The sequence below is a fragment of the Scophthalmus maximus genome, chromosome 4, assembly GCF_022379125.1.
Source record: "Scophthalmus maximus strain ysfricsl-2021 chromosome 4, ASM2237912v1, whole genome shotgun sequence".
NCBI classification, from domain to species: Eukaryota; Metazoa; Chordata; class Actinopteri; order Pleuronectiformes; family Scophthalmidae; genus Scophthalmus; species Scophthalmus maximus.
In genome coordinates, this window is record NC_061518.1 from 21,257,448 (window position 1) to 21,273,022 (window position 15,575).

The 15,575-nt window shown below is 46.5% G+C and overlaps 1 protein-coding gene across 5 annotated transcripts in view; it reads right to left on the minus strand.

Moving 5' to 3' along the window:
- LOC118302435 (BTB/POZ domain-containing protein kctd15) overlaps positions 1–15,575 on the minus strand; it is a 40,226-nt gene that overhangs the window by 18,329 nt on the left and 6,322 nt on the right. For 2 of the 5 annotated variants that reach the window (XM_035628561.2, XM_035628563.2), the window contains one exon: positions 6,327–6,502. In XM_035628561.2, the coding sequence (XP_035484454.1) occupies positions 6,327–6,490 (164 nt within the window). In that variant the 5' untranslated portion in view covers positions 6,491–6,502. The other 3 variants (XM_035628560.2, XM_035628558.2, XM_035628562.2) reach the window with 3 other exon arrangements.

Sequence of the window (15,575 nt, forward strand, 5' to 3'; positions counted from 1 at the left end):
GATATGTATTGGTTAGAGGAATGAAAGGTGTAGTAACTGAATGGAGGCTCAAATAGTTGGGTAACATTTAAAAGCAAAGCAAAAGCTGGAGAACATCTAAAAGAGAAAATGACTTGTTGAGAGTAACTGAAAAAATGAGAAGAAAATTGTTGTAAATTACATCAATGACATTTTCCTATTAGGAAACAGATGAACTACCTTTAACAGTAACTAGATGTATGCAGTTTAAATTATGACAAGACTTTGGTGGTAATAAAAAGACACTTGTTGCCGCCTCGCATCCCGTGTTTAACCCCGTCCACTAGTGCACTGAAAGATTAAGGGCTTAGTTGAAGTTGGCTACGGGGGCTCATCAAGGCAAAGAGTGGAAATTGCTGTTATCTTTAAACTTTCATCACACCATGTTGGCGCTGTGCCTCCAGATACCCTGGGACAGATTGTCATTTCCCCCCGTCCCTCCTTTGCTGGTCTAATAATCTCATCTTGGCACATCCACTATATCTGTTTGTTCATTTCCAACTGCTAAATATCCCTCTTCAGTAATAAAAAATAGAATTTTTCTTTTGGCATCTCTAAAAATGTTGCGGACGCACATAGTGCAAGTGCTCTTATTTTTTCCAAGACTCTGTTCATGCAGGTCCAATAATTTGCTTTAATTTTGTGACTCACTCTGAGACAAAGCTCACTTCTCTCTCAGCAGAGAACCCTGGAATGCCTGTGCAGGGTGCAAATCCGCCGCACTAGTGATTTACACAAGAAATCTGTTGCACGTAACCTCTTTAACGGTTTCACCGCACATTTCCGTCGTCTTCCTCCGAAACAGCTCTTGGCAGGGCGCCGCGTCGCTGTTATCATCATCATTTTGATGTAATCAGCTCCTTAATCACAGTAACAGCTTCGAGGTCGGCTGACAAAGTTGTCTGACAAAGAAAATTGTAAAAGCTATTTGCAAACACGTCGACCGACACACACACACACACACACACACACACACACACACACACAGGCACTGCCTCAGCACTGGCATTGTCAAACTCTATTACAAGACACTGGAAGGGGGCCGCAGTGGGAACGTCAATGAACAAGCAGCGGGGCTGGCGTCGCTCACAGACTCATTTCAACGAATTTACAATTGCAATTCTCCACTTTGTAGAAGTGAGTGACTTTGTGTTTAGTGGTTGTATCAGGTATCTCCTGACCCCGGTGTGGCGGCACAACACACTGCAGCTATCACACCAAACTCACCCTGTTTCTTTTTCTGTGACTTGACTGGGTGAAGGAGCAGAGCAAAGATGTCTCTCCCTCCCTCCCTCCCTCTCTCCCTCTCTCCCTCTCTCCCCTCCTGCCATCCTTTCTTTCTTTCTTTCTTTCTTTCTCTCTCTCTCTCTCTCTGTCTGTCTCCATCCTTCTGCCTTACTCGCTTTCTCTCTGGAAATCGATGCAAAATGCTTTATAAAAAACCAATACTCATCTCCCTGTTTTGCCCGAGGTGTTCCTTTCTCATATGGTCTTGCAATTCTTCCAGCTAGAATTTCACCATACCCCTCCAGGCTAACTCTGTTTTTCATCTCCACTTTTTTAAAAAGCAATTAAAATGCTGCCTGTTTTTCTTTTTCTTTCCCTCTCCTCTACTCCCTTCACTCTCTCTCCCCCCCCCCCCCCCCCTCCCTTTTTCTCTGTTGGTCCCCCCCCCCCCCCCCCCCCCCCCCCCTCTCTGCTAAATCCCTGAATTGGACGGGAGGTTGTTCTTAACAGGTAAGGAGTGTCAAAAGGGTGCGGAAGCATCGGAAAAAAATTAAGAGAGGATACGCAACCAGACAAGGACACTGACAGAGAGGGAGAAGAGGGGCGAAAGGAAAACGTGAGGGGGGGAGAAAAAAGAAACAGACTACAACAGAAATAAAAGCTATGACAGAACTAAAGGGAGAGAAAGAGAGAGAGAGAGAGAGAGAGAGAGTTGGGGAGAAGGAGGGAGGTGGTGGGTGTAGCAGGTTATCAAGGACGGGAACAGCTCAGATCCCTCACCCCGGCGGTGCCATGCGAGGGCAGGCAGCGGGGCAGTAGGCGGGGCAATATCCGGCAGCGTCCTGGCTGCAGCGGCTACAGCCGACCAGCAGCTGAGAGCTGCCAGAGACGCGTCCGCGGGAGGCCGGGGGGAGGACCCGGCGCAGGGCTCACGGATTCTGATAGAACACATGCTATCTGCAATCTGTAACCTCTATCGAGACGCCTAACGGATGCAAGACACCCAGCAGCTTCCTGCACAGTGGAACAAACACACCCGGGGAACTCGGTGAGTGTGTCCGGCCTCACACCAAAGGCTGCCGACAGTGACTTGTCAGTAGTGACGAGTCAAAAGCAGGAGTGCAAGACCAGATTACTGTCCCCGGCTCTGATTCACTGAGTCCCGCTAGAAGCAAATGTAAACCTAATAAGCTGACGGTTCTTTATACAAACTCTCCCAAAGGATGTGTGACAAAAATGTCCAAAGCAAGGATTGTAATTTTTAACTTAGTATTTGACTATGACTGTGTTCAAATCAGGTTCCAGTCTAACTCTAAACGGAGTCAGAAAATATCCTGAGCTTTTGTAATAAGCCTCACAAATAACGTGCATGACACCTGTTGTGCGCACGTAAAGAAATAGCAGTCACGTATCTGAATGTGAAAGTTTTGCTTCTGTAGAGATAAGTTGTGTCCCTTTTTAAAAAAATACTTTTGCGCACAGAGTTATAATTTGCGAGTCAACAATAAGTTTTTGTAGCTGTAGAAATATCTTGTGCATGTGTAATAAAAACAATGTCAGAAAATTTTTTAACAATGAGGTTTCACAGTGAAAGTCGGAGAGGACACATACATTTACTATCTGTGCATGTGACAGACATGCAGGAATGTTGACCCTGTATTTACCTGACCTGATGGCAGCAGAAGCCCCGCCCTCACCCTGCCTCTGACTGGCTAACCCCTTCCAGGTGACTGCTAACCGCTGACATTAGCCCAGCTACGAAGCTTCTGTAACCGGTGCTACAAACGTGACAGGGCCGGGAGGAGAGCCACTTAGGCCCCTCCGGCTCACGTTCCCGTTTGTTGTGGCTACTGGAAGTAGGTTAATGTGAAACGCTGAAGCAAAACTCGAACTAAAGCAAAGTTAATTTGAGAGCGTGTCTAGTAAAGTTTTATCGATATGATGAATGTCGTATATATTCTGTCCTCCTTCACAAACCTGCCTCCAGTAAGAAATGTTAACCAAGGCTCCTACCATCTGACTGGGCTGAACTTAATCGCATTTAACCTGTACGGACTACAGGTTCCTTTATGACGAAGGAGATATTAATATTTGCTCCAAAATATATTTCAATAACATACCTTTAATGTTAAAGGCAATTGCCAGCTGCAAAGCCAGTCTTTTCAAACAGCGCACTTGTATCTTAGATGGCCATATGCTTGCACCATACAGCCCATTTAAAATCTTTCTTTTAAAAAAAGAGCCACTTGAGGGCACGCTTAGAATAGCTAAGAGGTTTAACAGTGACGTGATGACATAAAAGGAAAAATCTGTGCTTTCAGACACTAACATACAGTGGGGAATAAGACATTCTTTGACATTCTAGACTTGGAGCTTACAGAAAAAGTTAAACTATTGTGCACAGAGGAGCATTGAGAGAGCATGACGCCAGTTTCCAATGTGTCATCTCTGCACACCAGACGACTGGTCTACAAAGAGAAAAAAATGTCCAGTGGTCCTTTTTTAAAATAGTTTCATTGTCTCGGGAACATTTGCCCTAATTTCCTCAGCTTCTGTTCAAGTGACTGCTGAGACTGTCCTCTTTGGGAGCTACACAGAGTGCACATCAATGTTTCATGACCCTTGTCCCTTAATGCGGCCGCCGCAAAGGAAGATGAATAACCGCACATTAGTTACTAGACTAACTTTCTCTTGGCACGCTGCATTATTTAGGGGCCGATCTATTAAAAGTAATCATCAACTTTAAACTCTTTAACCCGGCTCTCTTTTAGTTTTCCCGATTTGGCTTCTTTCTCTTTTTTTCGCCAACGTGCCCAGCTCGACCGGACATGGCTGAACGCGGCATGCGCGGCTATGCCAGTGTAATTGTTTTGCTTTCTGCTGTCAGCCATTATCCTAATTCACACAAAAGGGCCCCTCCTTCCACTGGCTCCAGTGGAAAATGGAGCCCCGAGGCCAACTGAACGCTGAGGAGGCTGGGAGAGAGAGAGAGAGAGACGTTGAGTGTATGCATGTGAGTGTGTGTGTGCGCGTGTGTGTGCGTGATCCAGAGATCCAGAGTGAGAAAGAAACAGAAAAGGGGGGGGGGGGGGGGGGGCATGTGTGACAGAGAGAAAGAGAGAGAGAGAGGGGGAGAGAGAGAGAGAGGGGGAGAGAGAGAGCGCTCCATCCATCCAACGCTCACACTGGTTTCCGGTCTTTTAGTCTCAACGTACAAACAGTGTTTGGATGCTCTGACATGACATTTACATGGTGCCCTGCGCATGTCCTGCCACTAATAACCTCAGAGCATGAAAGAATAGAGAAAGACAATAGCAATTTGAAAATATTGAAATGAACATCAAACAGTAATTTAACGCTGATCTAAATAGTGCTCAAGAATGGTTTACAGCTATTTCCTACTAGCGAATGTTCAGATCCAAATAATACCAGCACATTTTAATGGAAACACACTATCAAATGTAAATGAATAACTCATGCCTTGGGGCCACCGTATTAAACCCGATATGACACTGAAACTATGGGCAAAAAAAAAAAAAGGGAAGCATCTTAATAACAAACACAATCGTAAACCCCTGTCTGAGACGAGCCTCATTTTTCTCATGACATGTTGCAGTAAGGAATAAAAGGAGAGTTGTCAGGGATTTCCTGTCAGCGGACTCTGTGAAAATCAAGACTTTATTACCAAGGGATTATGGGGATTGTTTCCTGTAGCCAATTTGGCAGATTTTCTAACAACCCGGTGTATGTTTACCTTGGCCCACATGGGACTCTGTCAGCTGACGCACAATAGAAGACTGTATACGACACAATGTATTATGGGAAAAAAGAGCAAAGGGGGCCTCAAACATCCTCTAGTTTTAGAGGGGGGGGGGGGGGGGGGAAGCATACATCAGTTGAGAACATATTTCTTTTGTACGTGAGTTTGCTTGCAGAGCTTCCTCTGCTGTTGTCACATTGTTTGTGGATGGAGCTAAAACAGTGGGAGGGTGAATTACCATCAGCTCTTACACAATCTGAATCATGATGACTAAATCTTCCAGTGGAATTGGATGAATTAATAAAATCCCTGTTTGCTTCATGTATGGAGAATCTAACTCCACGCAAAAATATTCAATACAAACCCAATTATGGGCTACTTGAAAAATTATAATAATGATTACACCGTCTCAAAAAATAGGAATATACAGCGTCAGAGTGATACAACTTCTTGTTATTGCTCGTGCACATCTTATTTCTGGAAATTAACCCTGTTGTCTGCGCACAAATAACGACTATGAAGTAGATTTGATCATGGTAAATGATGGTTCAAAAATAGCCAAGAAATTGAATATGTTGCAGGACAAAGAGAAACATTTTAATCAGATATCAGCTTCGATGGCAGGGATCCGGACATGTCCGTCACTGTTTTTCCTCCAAGGACCCCTAACACCACACTGACTGGGGTTTTAGAAAAAAACAAACTGTGAACTACACAGTGGTGTGTGTGTGTGTGTGTGTGTGTGTGTGTGTGTGTTTGGTTGGTTGTATAACTTCACACAAACTTTTCCTTTCAAATCAACAATGAAACATGTGAAAGTATAGTTGTCAGCTTGGCAGCAGCTGAGCTTTCAAATGAGGGGAGATAAATTTTTTTTTTTTTTTTTTTTAAAAGCCTCCGAGGTATTTATCAGACAATTAGAATAATCACGGGAAAAACAAACACAAACAATCTGCACAATCATTTACAAGCTCAAAGAGGACAGGCATAATGAAGGCACGGGGAATGAGAAGATATTGCACTGTAGTTTTTGAGGGGAAGTTGTCAGCAATGCTGACTTGTTAACAGCATAAATCCAATTTGACTTAGTTGAGACAAACACCAGTCAAACTGTGCAATAAATGCCTCGATGACTGAAATGAAATAATCATCAACTAGATGGAGATGTAAACTGACTTGAAACTGAATGGAATCCATTGAAATCTGGCTTTCCCCATTAAATTCTACATTCATAAAAACACAGGCATTGAAATCATCCCCCTCGTTCTTGGCACCGTCGCGCAGTAAATGGCAGAAAACGGATCCGCCGAGCGCGTCTTACCTGGAGTCCGGGTACTTGGTGAGGGTCGCCAGGCTGCTGGTGTACATGTGGCCCCCGACGTCGATGTGCACCGGGGCGTTCGACTTGGTCAGCTGGGCCGGGAGCGGGATCCCCTGGGCGGCTAGGGGTGAGACCGGGGACCGCGTCAGGGACAGCCGCGACATGCTTCTTCCCTCCTGAAAGCAAGTGTACAGGAGAGCCATGGGAGTGAAGGGCGAGGAAGACCGAAGAGCATCAACAGAGACCCCTGCACGGGGGAGCAGATGAGAGCCTCTGCCTGGATGGTATCAGATCACTGCCATGTCTGTCTGGTCGCATATTTAGCCTGGAAATTATTGCCACCGCGCTAATTAAGTATGTTTGCATCTTTTCATGCAGCACCGGAGGCGAGGATGGGAGGATGCTTATTAGAAAGAAAGAAAGGAAAAAAAAAACGGGCTGGGAGAGAGATAGGGCGAGATAGACAGACAGAAGGAGAGAGAGGAAGAGATGGGGGGGGGGGCTAGGTGTCAGCCTCCAGGGGAATAAAACAAACTGCTGCTGCAATATTCTAATTAAAGGTCGCCTTATGTGTTAGACGTGATGCGCCCAGACACACCAACCACCAATCTGAGAGCACGGGAGGAAAACACGGCGCGGGGGGGGCGGGGGGGCGGGGGAGGGGGATAACTTTTCCCTTTTCAACACACAAAAGATTGAGGTGATCGCGCGTCATGTGCCAACAGATGCGCTCGTGCTGTCACGGCGTCGGAGGCCGTGGCGCACGGAGGGATGACGCGCGTCAACAAAAGCCTCATCCGCGGCCACAGGGCCGAATCCCCCCGCGCGACACACCACGTGCGCGGCGTCCTACCAGAAGGACAACGTTTGAGACCATTCCTATACCCGGAACCTGTATATGCTCCGGGAGAGCCGAGGCCGAGTTTGTTCCGGGGAGCGGGCCCGGTGCGCGCCGGGGGAGCCCAGTCTGATCAGCTGATAAGAAAAGATGTTGGGCCAAAACAGTTTTTAATTCGCTGCGATGCGCCGCCATGTGACTCCTGGACGAGCGCTCATCTCCAACTTACGCACGGTTTGTGCAGGTGAACCCGCCTGCAGCCGGGCCACGCTGTGAGGCGACGCGCGGTGACTCCTCGAAGGAGTCAATCGTGTCTGATTGGTTCTACTGGGGGAGAACACATCCGTGCTGTTACGAAACTCCACCAGCTCTTATTTGTTTCTCATATTTCCCCCCCCCCCCGATGATCAAAGGTCACAGTCTGCCCACGTACTCGTTAGTCATCTGTTCCCCTCCAGGCTTGTGTGAAAACACAGACCTCTCATTGCGCAAGTTATGATCAAGAAAAGAAAAATGGAAATCGTATAGTTCGGCCTGACCGCGCGACGTGCACAACTGGGGGGTTGAGCCCGATTGCGACGGCAGCCTGTGTGCGCCCCTCTCCGCCCTCCAGCGAATCAGCAGAATCGATCAGTTTGCTGTTGCACATATGATGCTCCGCTGCCACGACCGCGGGAACAGAAGGCCGCTTGTTCCAGTCTCACTTGGTGCCCGGCGGCTCCGCGAGAGAAGGAGCCGCCGGGCACCGAGTGAGACTGGAGCTTTGTGTCTTCCAGGGCGGTGTCCGCCTCACAGCGGTGTCACGTTCGTCTAGTACGATTACAGGGGGACCGGGTTACACGTCGAATCCCGGGGAAAAGTAAAGGAAAGAAAAGAAAAAGAAGAGGAAAAAAAACTTGGAAAGACTTAAGAAGTTTTGGGTACATGCCGGTGTGTCCGTCCCCCCCCCCCCTCTCTCTCTCAACCAACCAACCAACTAATCAATTAACCAATCAAATCACAATACACAAGCACGAATAATAAGGAGCAAATGTTTTTAAAAAAATACATCAACAAATCTCACAATTGTGATCGAATTATAATAGTTTTAACATTACATCCCTCCCCTGCCTCTCTCTACCCACCAACACGCACATACACACACACACGCACGCACGCACACACACCACATATGATAAATTCCTCCACAAAATCACAGCAGCCGTAGAGGCATCAACTTTCACCTCAGAGCTGCTGCTGCCTCGCTCCTCTGACCCCGTTCAGACCCACGATGACATATTCCCCCTCACAGGACTCTGAATTCAGATCACCACCAAACCAAAAGCGTTTCAATGGGACACAATGCGACTCAACGCGGCGCTCCACAGTAACACACACACACACACACACACACACGAGCCCGTGCTCTGCCTTCAATTCTCCCCGAAGCTCAATATGGCGCCTTGTTCCTGCTGTACGATTTAAAAATAAAGAAAGGAAGCATGATCACGACACGTCTGGTGAGAACCACCATGTGTCAACTGTCCGTTCTGAGAGAAAAGAGAGGGGGGGGGGGGGGGGGGGGGGGGGGGGGGGGGGGGGGGTCACTTCACGTTACTCTTCAGCGCCAGTTCCACTGGAGAGACCGGAGCCTGTGCGTAAAAACACACTGCTTTCTGTCTGTAATATCTCAAAATGTCACCGTACCGTTTCAAACATTGCAGGGGGTCCAGGAGAAATCCGTGCCGGCGGTCAGTCCCAGCCGCTGGTCGCCGTGCAACCAACCCCCCCCCCCCCCCCCCCCCCCCCGAATATTTCCTCCGAATCCCCCCCGACTCGACTACAGCTCCGTCCAGCTCCGGCACGGATCTACATGTGCCGCCGCGCGGAAAAGCCACGTCTTTGCGCTGTGTTCGCCACAAAACTGCTCGGGAAAGAAGCGGAGAGACGCCGGGCTGCGTCCGGGATGGACCGCTGGCTCAAGAGCCTCTGCGGCTCTAACGGCTCTATTGCCAGGCGGACTCGACCTGTCCTCGCCGAGCTCCTTTGTACCAAAGCGCACAGGAAGCGTCCTTACCTTGTACATTAGACGAGGTGATCTCCTTCCCCTTGCTCGTATTCGGATACGCGTAAAAAAACAAAACAACGTGCGCTCCTGTTGGAATCCTTCCTTTTGCGTTTTAGCCCTTTTTTTTTTTTTGTCTGCCTTTTTTCGCCTAAATGAAACTGCCCCCGTGGTCTGTTAGGAGAAGAAGAAAGCCAATAATCCGTCTCTAAATAACAGAGGAGAGCTGAAAAAGAAAATGTCTTGCTCCGGGCTGCCCGAGCGCCTCTGGGCCAGGGATTAGGCTACAATTAGCTCTTCTCCACTCTCTCGCCCAGGCAATGTTCCCAAGGAAGAGAACGTGATACCCCCTAGTATGACTGCACAGATAGAGTAACTTATCTTATTTTATTTTTTTTCCCCGGCAAAAAGTAGACGGTGCCCCTCAACGGCGTGAAGTTGTGCTTCAGAGGACGCAGGAGAGCCTGGCGGGCAACTGTCAGTCGCTCAATGGATTTGGAGCAGCGAAAAAGCAGATTTTAATCATTGTCATTTCGTCTGATGTAATAGCTCCGCAGGCAGTTCCAGCTAGCAGGCAAACACTTCCATCTCCAGCTCCAGCCTAAATTTAAAGTTTAACGCCAGGCGCGCTGCCATAGTCCTCCACTCGGGCGATGCGTAATAAAGGCGCAGTAACTTGTTGATAAAGTCTCGGTAGAAAAAATGTGTTGAAAATGAAGAGATATCCCTGAACCAATATGTTTCATGCGGTGATCCCCCCCCCCCCCCTCGTGTCCCTGCTCTCTCCTCCCCCCCCCCCCCCCCCCCCTCTCTCTCCCTCTCTCTCTCTAATGTCTGGAGTTGTAACGCCAAATTTCCTGCAGGCCATTAAAATCAAATGACGTCTATGGACATGCATGCATGCTGCCGCAGAAAGCGCCCTCACAACCTGCCTGCAGCCATATGCGCCATTTCAATTATGGCGCAGGGCTTAGATGGAGATATCTGCCCACAACCCCCCCACACCACAAACACACGCACACACTTCCCCTCACTCTCCAATGAAAGCAGGCAGCCTCCAGACTTTTGGAAAAATAAGATTTGGGGTGATTTCTGTTATATTTCGACGTAGAAAAGACACAATGAAGTGTTGCGCCACTTTTGCACCCAGAGAAGGGGGACGGGGGGAAGAGTCGAGCAGGTGCGAGACGATTATTTATTTATTTGCATGTTTGTTTATTTGAGGGTAAATATCTGTGAATAATTGATGCAACACCGAGCCCAGTAATTACTCCTCACCAGCATCCTGAGAGAGGCTTCGTATTCGTTTCTTGACATTTGGCGCCAACCAGTGTAGGAAGTTATTATTGGCGCCCAGGAAATACACGTATAGTCATTATTAGGGGGAAACTCGTCTATTGTTTTTCACCAGCACCATATAAAATGTCTCACTGATCTTAAGGTACTTTTGAATCTTAAATCATCATCATTTAATAAATCGAGTACACCACCATAACAAGCCTGCAATATTTCTCTATTGACTTCCAGGGACTTTACTGTATCTTCACAGGGCTCCGTATTGCTCCAGTGAATGTGAAATGATGAGCATTCACGTGTGAAATAAAACGGATATGCTGGTGATTTGACGGCAGGCCTGGTAGGAGTGTGCGAAAAGAGAAGTCATGGTAATTAGACAGAGCTCGGAGCGCTCCCATCTCCCCCCCTGGCACACATTTGTTGTTTCCAGAGGTACAAACTGGAGGGGAAACTGGGGTTTTTTCTCATTAAAGGAAACAAGCCCCGAGTTAGTTCAATTACATGAAGTATGCAGGGATGTTGTAAATTTAAAGATTTAAATAGCTTACAAAGTGGCCCCGGGCCCCATCAGTTAATTTCCTTAATTTATGGATTTTAGCGGAGTGTCTATGTGGAAGGGAAGAAGTAGGTCATCTTGAGGATTTGCATGCAGCTTTGATATTTCACAACAGATCCAAACATCTGCACTCCTGACCAGCACCTCAGCAGGTGAAAGGACTCACCTGGGATTCTATTTCCGTATCAAAATTAAAAAACAAACAAAGAAAGAAACACCCAAAAGATTCCTTCAGGGGATCAAAAAAATATGCAGATCTGATTGTAATGTTTGACCCAGGTAATGAGATTATTGGTGTCTGGTCTCCTTGATGCACACGCAGACAGAGATAACAGCTCTGCTCTAGTTTTCATTAAATGGTTGTCCCATAAAAAAAAAAAAATCCCCACGATTTCAAATGTTTGCCTTTCTAAAACTGAAGAGGTACATTTCATTTAGAGTTATTGTTTAATTCTGAGTCAAGATGTTTAAGTTATGATTAAAAGTTTCCTCCAGACAACACATGATAATGACGTGTATGGATATATAATAGCAGGTGCTATTAGTGGCAAAGAGAACAATATTATCTGTTCCCTGCTTTGTCCTTTCACCAGTGGATGATGTATGATTTGTTAGGCTTTTCTAACCTGTACGGTATGAATTATACCCCTTTAGATACAACATCTCAGTGTTCTGTTCGACTGAAAATCATCCAAAATATTTCCTCACCGCATTTACTTTGACATGTAACGAGGTAATCGTTTTGTATAAACACACATTGCAATATCATTTTGCAGCATTCATTCAATAGTAACACAATTTACCACTTCATTAGACTACGAAACAGTTATTTGTCAAACTAAATGTGTGTGTGTGTGTGTGTGTGTGTGTGTGTGCGTGTCTGTGTGTGTGTCCCACACTGAAGAATCAGTTCTGCTCTTTCTGTTTATATATATATCATATATATTATATAATATTACTGGACCACAGGAAGTTTGAACATAGTATACCAGCAGCATTATGATAGAAAACTATTTATGTCTAGGATTAGAAGTTCAAAAGCTCCAAAAACGTCTATTCACCCGAACTCCCGAGGTCTTTTAATGACCCAAAACGTGGCAAATTTATTATGGTATCATTAAATCTGGCTGACAAACCATCTCTCTGTGAAACCTATCGATTGTCTTTTTCATAAATCGATTCTGCATTTTCTTTTAAACTCCTGCCGCCTCGGGTGCATCTGGCCCTTGGACATGTTTTCACCCACACGGACCTGGGCCACCTGCACACGGTACTCGCGACACCGAGGTGAGAGCAGCAGCTACAGCACAGTCACATCCAGCCTCCCAAATGCCTGCATTGGCAAGAATCTCTTTCAAGCATATCGCATCAGATCAGCACCCCTACTTTCCCCCTCTGGCATGTGGAGAAAGTTTGAGAAGAACATTCAGAACTTGCTTTTAGTAATCTGCATGCCTGGTGGAGCCCGGTTTGCTGTCAATCGCTCCGCTCTTCCAGCCATCTGACATTCTGCTTGATGTTGGTGTGTGTGTGTGTGTCTGAGGTGCAGCAGCGACACTTATTGTTCATTATTTCAGAGAAAGAGAGAGAGAGAGAGAGAGGGTGAGAGCGTGTGAGTTTATTAATAGAACGTGTGGGGTTGTGTTGCACACAAACACCTAACAAGCACAGCGAAGAATTCCCTCAAGTGCTTAATGCCGGCAATTAAGTTTCCAAAAAAGCTGAGCACTAAGCCAGTGTGTGCTTTCTGCGTCCTTCAGCCAGATGCTGCTATGAGTCAAACTCCACGTTTACAGGTAAGACTACGGTGACCGTGACCTCTTCGATGCACTCAGATTGTTGCATGACTGCCGGAGACGTTTAGTAAATATCAACAACTGATAAAATGCCTCGTGGCCCTGATGCAGTTGACCTTCACCCTTCAACAAAAGAAAAGGAAAAAATAACGCATTAAACCACACGTGCAGCAGTGGAAAGTTACCAAGCACCTATACTCAAGTACAAATCTGAGGCATCTAAAACTTTCTGAAGGGAAATTGTAGTAAGACATGACACATTACAAGTTTACAAAATATGCCCGTTGTAGATTAGACGCTCAAGTTCAGAGTAACCACATGCGCCGGATCATTGCCGCGCTTTTCTCGTTTTCGCAGAACATCCTAATCTGGAGCAGTTTGTTCAGATTTGGCCTAAGAATCTCTTTTGCTGCCATCATGTGGTCTGAGGTTCTAATCACAGAATATGCACACGTTGCAAGTGCTCGCTACCTGAGAAGGAGGCCTTCAGGAGACGGAGGGCTTTTTTCTCCCCACGTTTCGGAGGACGGCCGACAGCGGTGTGCACGGGGGGTTGAATAGTGATGTGGAAACACATCGTGAAGGATGAATTCACCAACTGCTAAGAAATGAGACAATTTCTCTGTGTTGACAATGAAGCGGAGCGCGTGTCGTTACTTCGGTGTCCTTGGTCGTATTCATCACCAAGCTCTTTTTACTTTTCTTGGTGCAATACGGTCTTCAATTCTTTTCTTTTTTTTAAAAAAAAGAAATCCTCTGAAATGTGTTATTTTGCTTCTGGCTCCAACCAGTCTTTACACACATCCACAGCATCGTGCCGCAAACGTGTGAACAGAGGAAAAATGATCTTTCGCTTTTGTTGCAGCTACTATTTGGTTAGCAGGAGCAACCTGAACAGTGTGATGTCTCCAATCACATCTGGTATGCATCACGTACCACTCCCCCCCCCCCCCCCCTCCACCCGACGGGCCCTGGGGTGGAAGTCCCTGGCACTGCGGAGCACCCACAGCCCTCATTAGAGTGCATGTGTCATGATGGCATCAACCCGCAGCCTTGACTTATGCTTTTATATTTACAATCCTCCATCACAACACTGTCATCACAACAGTCAGAGAACACGGATCTCGTCTTGAACGGTTAGAGCGCGTGGTGCATACAGCATCCTCCGGGGCCTTTTTTTTTCTCTCCTGTCTTTAGCCATGTTGTTGAGTCTAGTTATGGCCTGAGACCGAAACTGGAGTCCCTGTCCTTTTGTTGTGCGCTGAGCTCCCTAACAGCGCAGAGGAGGGACAGGGTTTGATGTGTCTTCTGAAGGCCTGCTGCTTTGTCAACACTGAGGCCTCCGCACTGACACTATGGAAGCCGAGCGCCTCGGGGTGACAGGGAGGGGAGGGGCGCGGCTGGGTGCGGGAGCCAGGGGAAGGGTGGGCCACTGCAGCCTGGTAAAAGGGGAGAAAGGGAGACAGACAGAGAAAGGGAAGAGAGAGCGAAAGAGAGGCGACGGGGGGGGAAGGGTGCCAGCTAGTGCGGCCAGCACCCAGGGCTAGAGGAGAGTGCTCTGTGCAGCAGACTGCCTGATAGGGACTGAGGCTGCTGGCTGATGACATTTTATGGTCACAACATGCAATCCCACCAACTTTAGTTGGTGAAAATCCTGTTTTCTTACACTGAACGCTGGTGTCCCTTCTTTTCTTTTTTTTTTAGTTTTGTTAAAGCCACACAAAGAGTGATGCAAATTTTATTTGCGTGTCATCTTGTCCTTTGAGTTTTAGTTCGTTTACAGTAAACAGAACAGTGGGTGGTAAAATCATTTCTAAGGCGTATCAATTTTTTTTTTCCGTGTTTGTTGTTGTGTTTGTGTTGCAAAAACCAGAGCTTAGGAATTGGCCGTGTTTACTGTAATTGCATTCATGAGCTTTCATTTTCGACTGTAAGTTTTGCTAATTTGCAGCGTATGCTGCTCTCAGATGGATAAAACTATCGGCTCAACACATTGGTGCGAAGAACATTTACTCAGGTACTGTCCGGAGAACACTGCCGAGAGACTTGACTTGAGTGCTTCCAATTGCAAATGTGCAACTTTATATTTCTAATCCACCAGATTTCAGAGGGACCTATTGTACTTTCCACTTCACAACACGTATCTATCTTTCAGATGAACACTTAAACATGTGCTCAGTTTATTAAATACATAACGCTGTTAAATGTTATACCAGTGGGCTCCAACCTCTTTGGCTTTTGCCCTCGTACAAAAAAACAGTGTGTCCCTGGGAACCCTTTATATAACTGTGCATCGTTAGCCCTTCCACTATTTCTCCTCAACACTTCATCTCATTCATTTAGCCAACGCTTTTGTCCAAAGCGACTTACAATAAGTGCATTCAAACATGAAGATATTACCCAAAAAGTGCAAGAACCATGCGAGTACAAAAACCTTTATCAACCAGGCAAAAGCAGCTTCAAATGCTCCATTTAAAAAAAATAAAATTAATTCGCATTGATAAACGTTTGAGGCCCAGAAGGGTAAAAAAAAATAGTCACAGAACTTTGCTTTTTCTTCTTTCCTGAACCTTGAATCCCACGCCTGGATGGAACTTACTAACTGTTGACCAGCTACAACAGTAAAATGTTACTTCGGGACTGGTGCAAGAATGTCATATATAGTAACAGTCGATCATTTTGAAGTAAAATATCTACTTATGTCTTCCAACAAAACAGC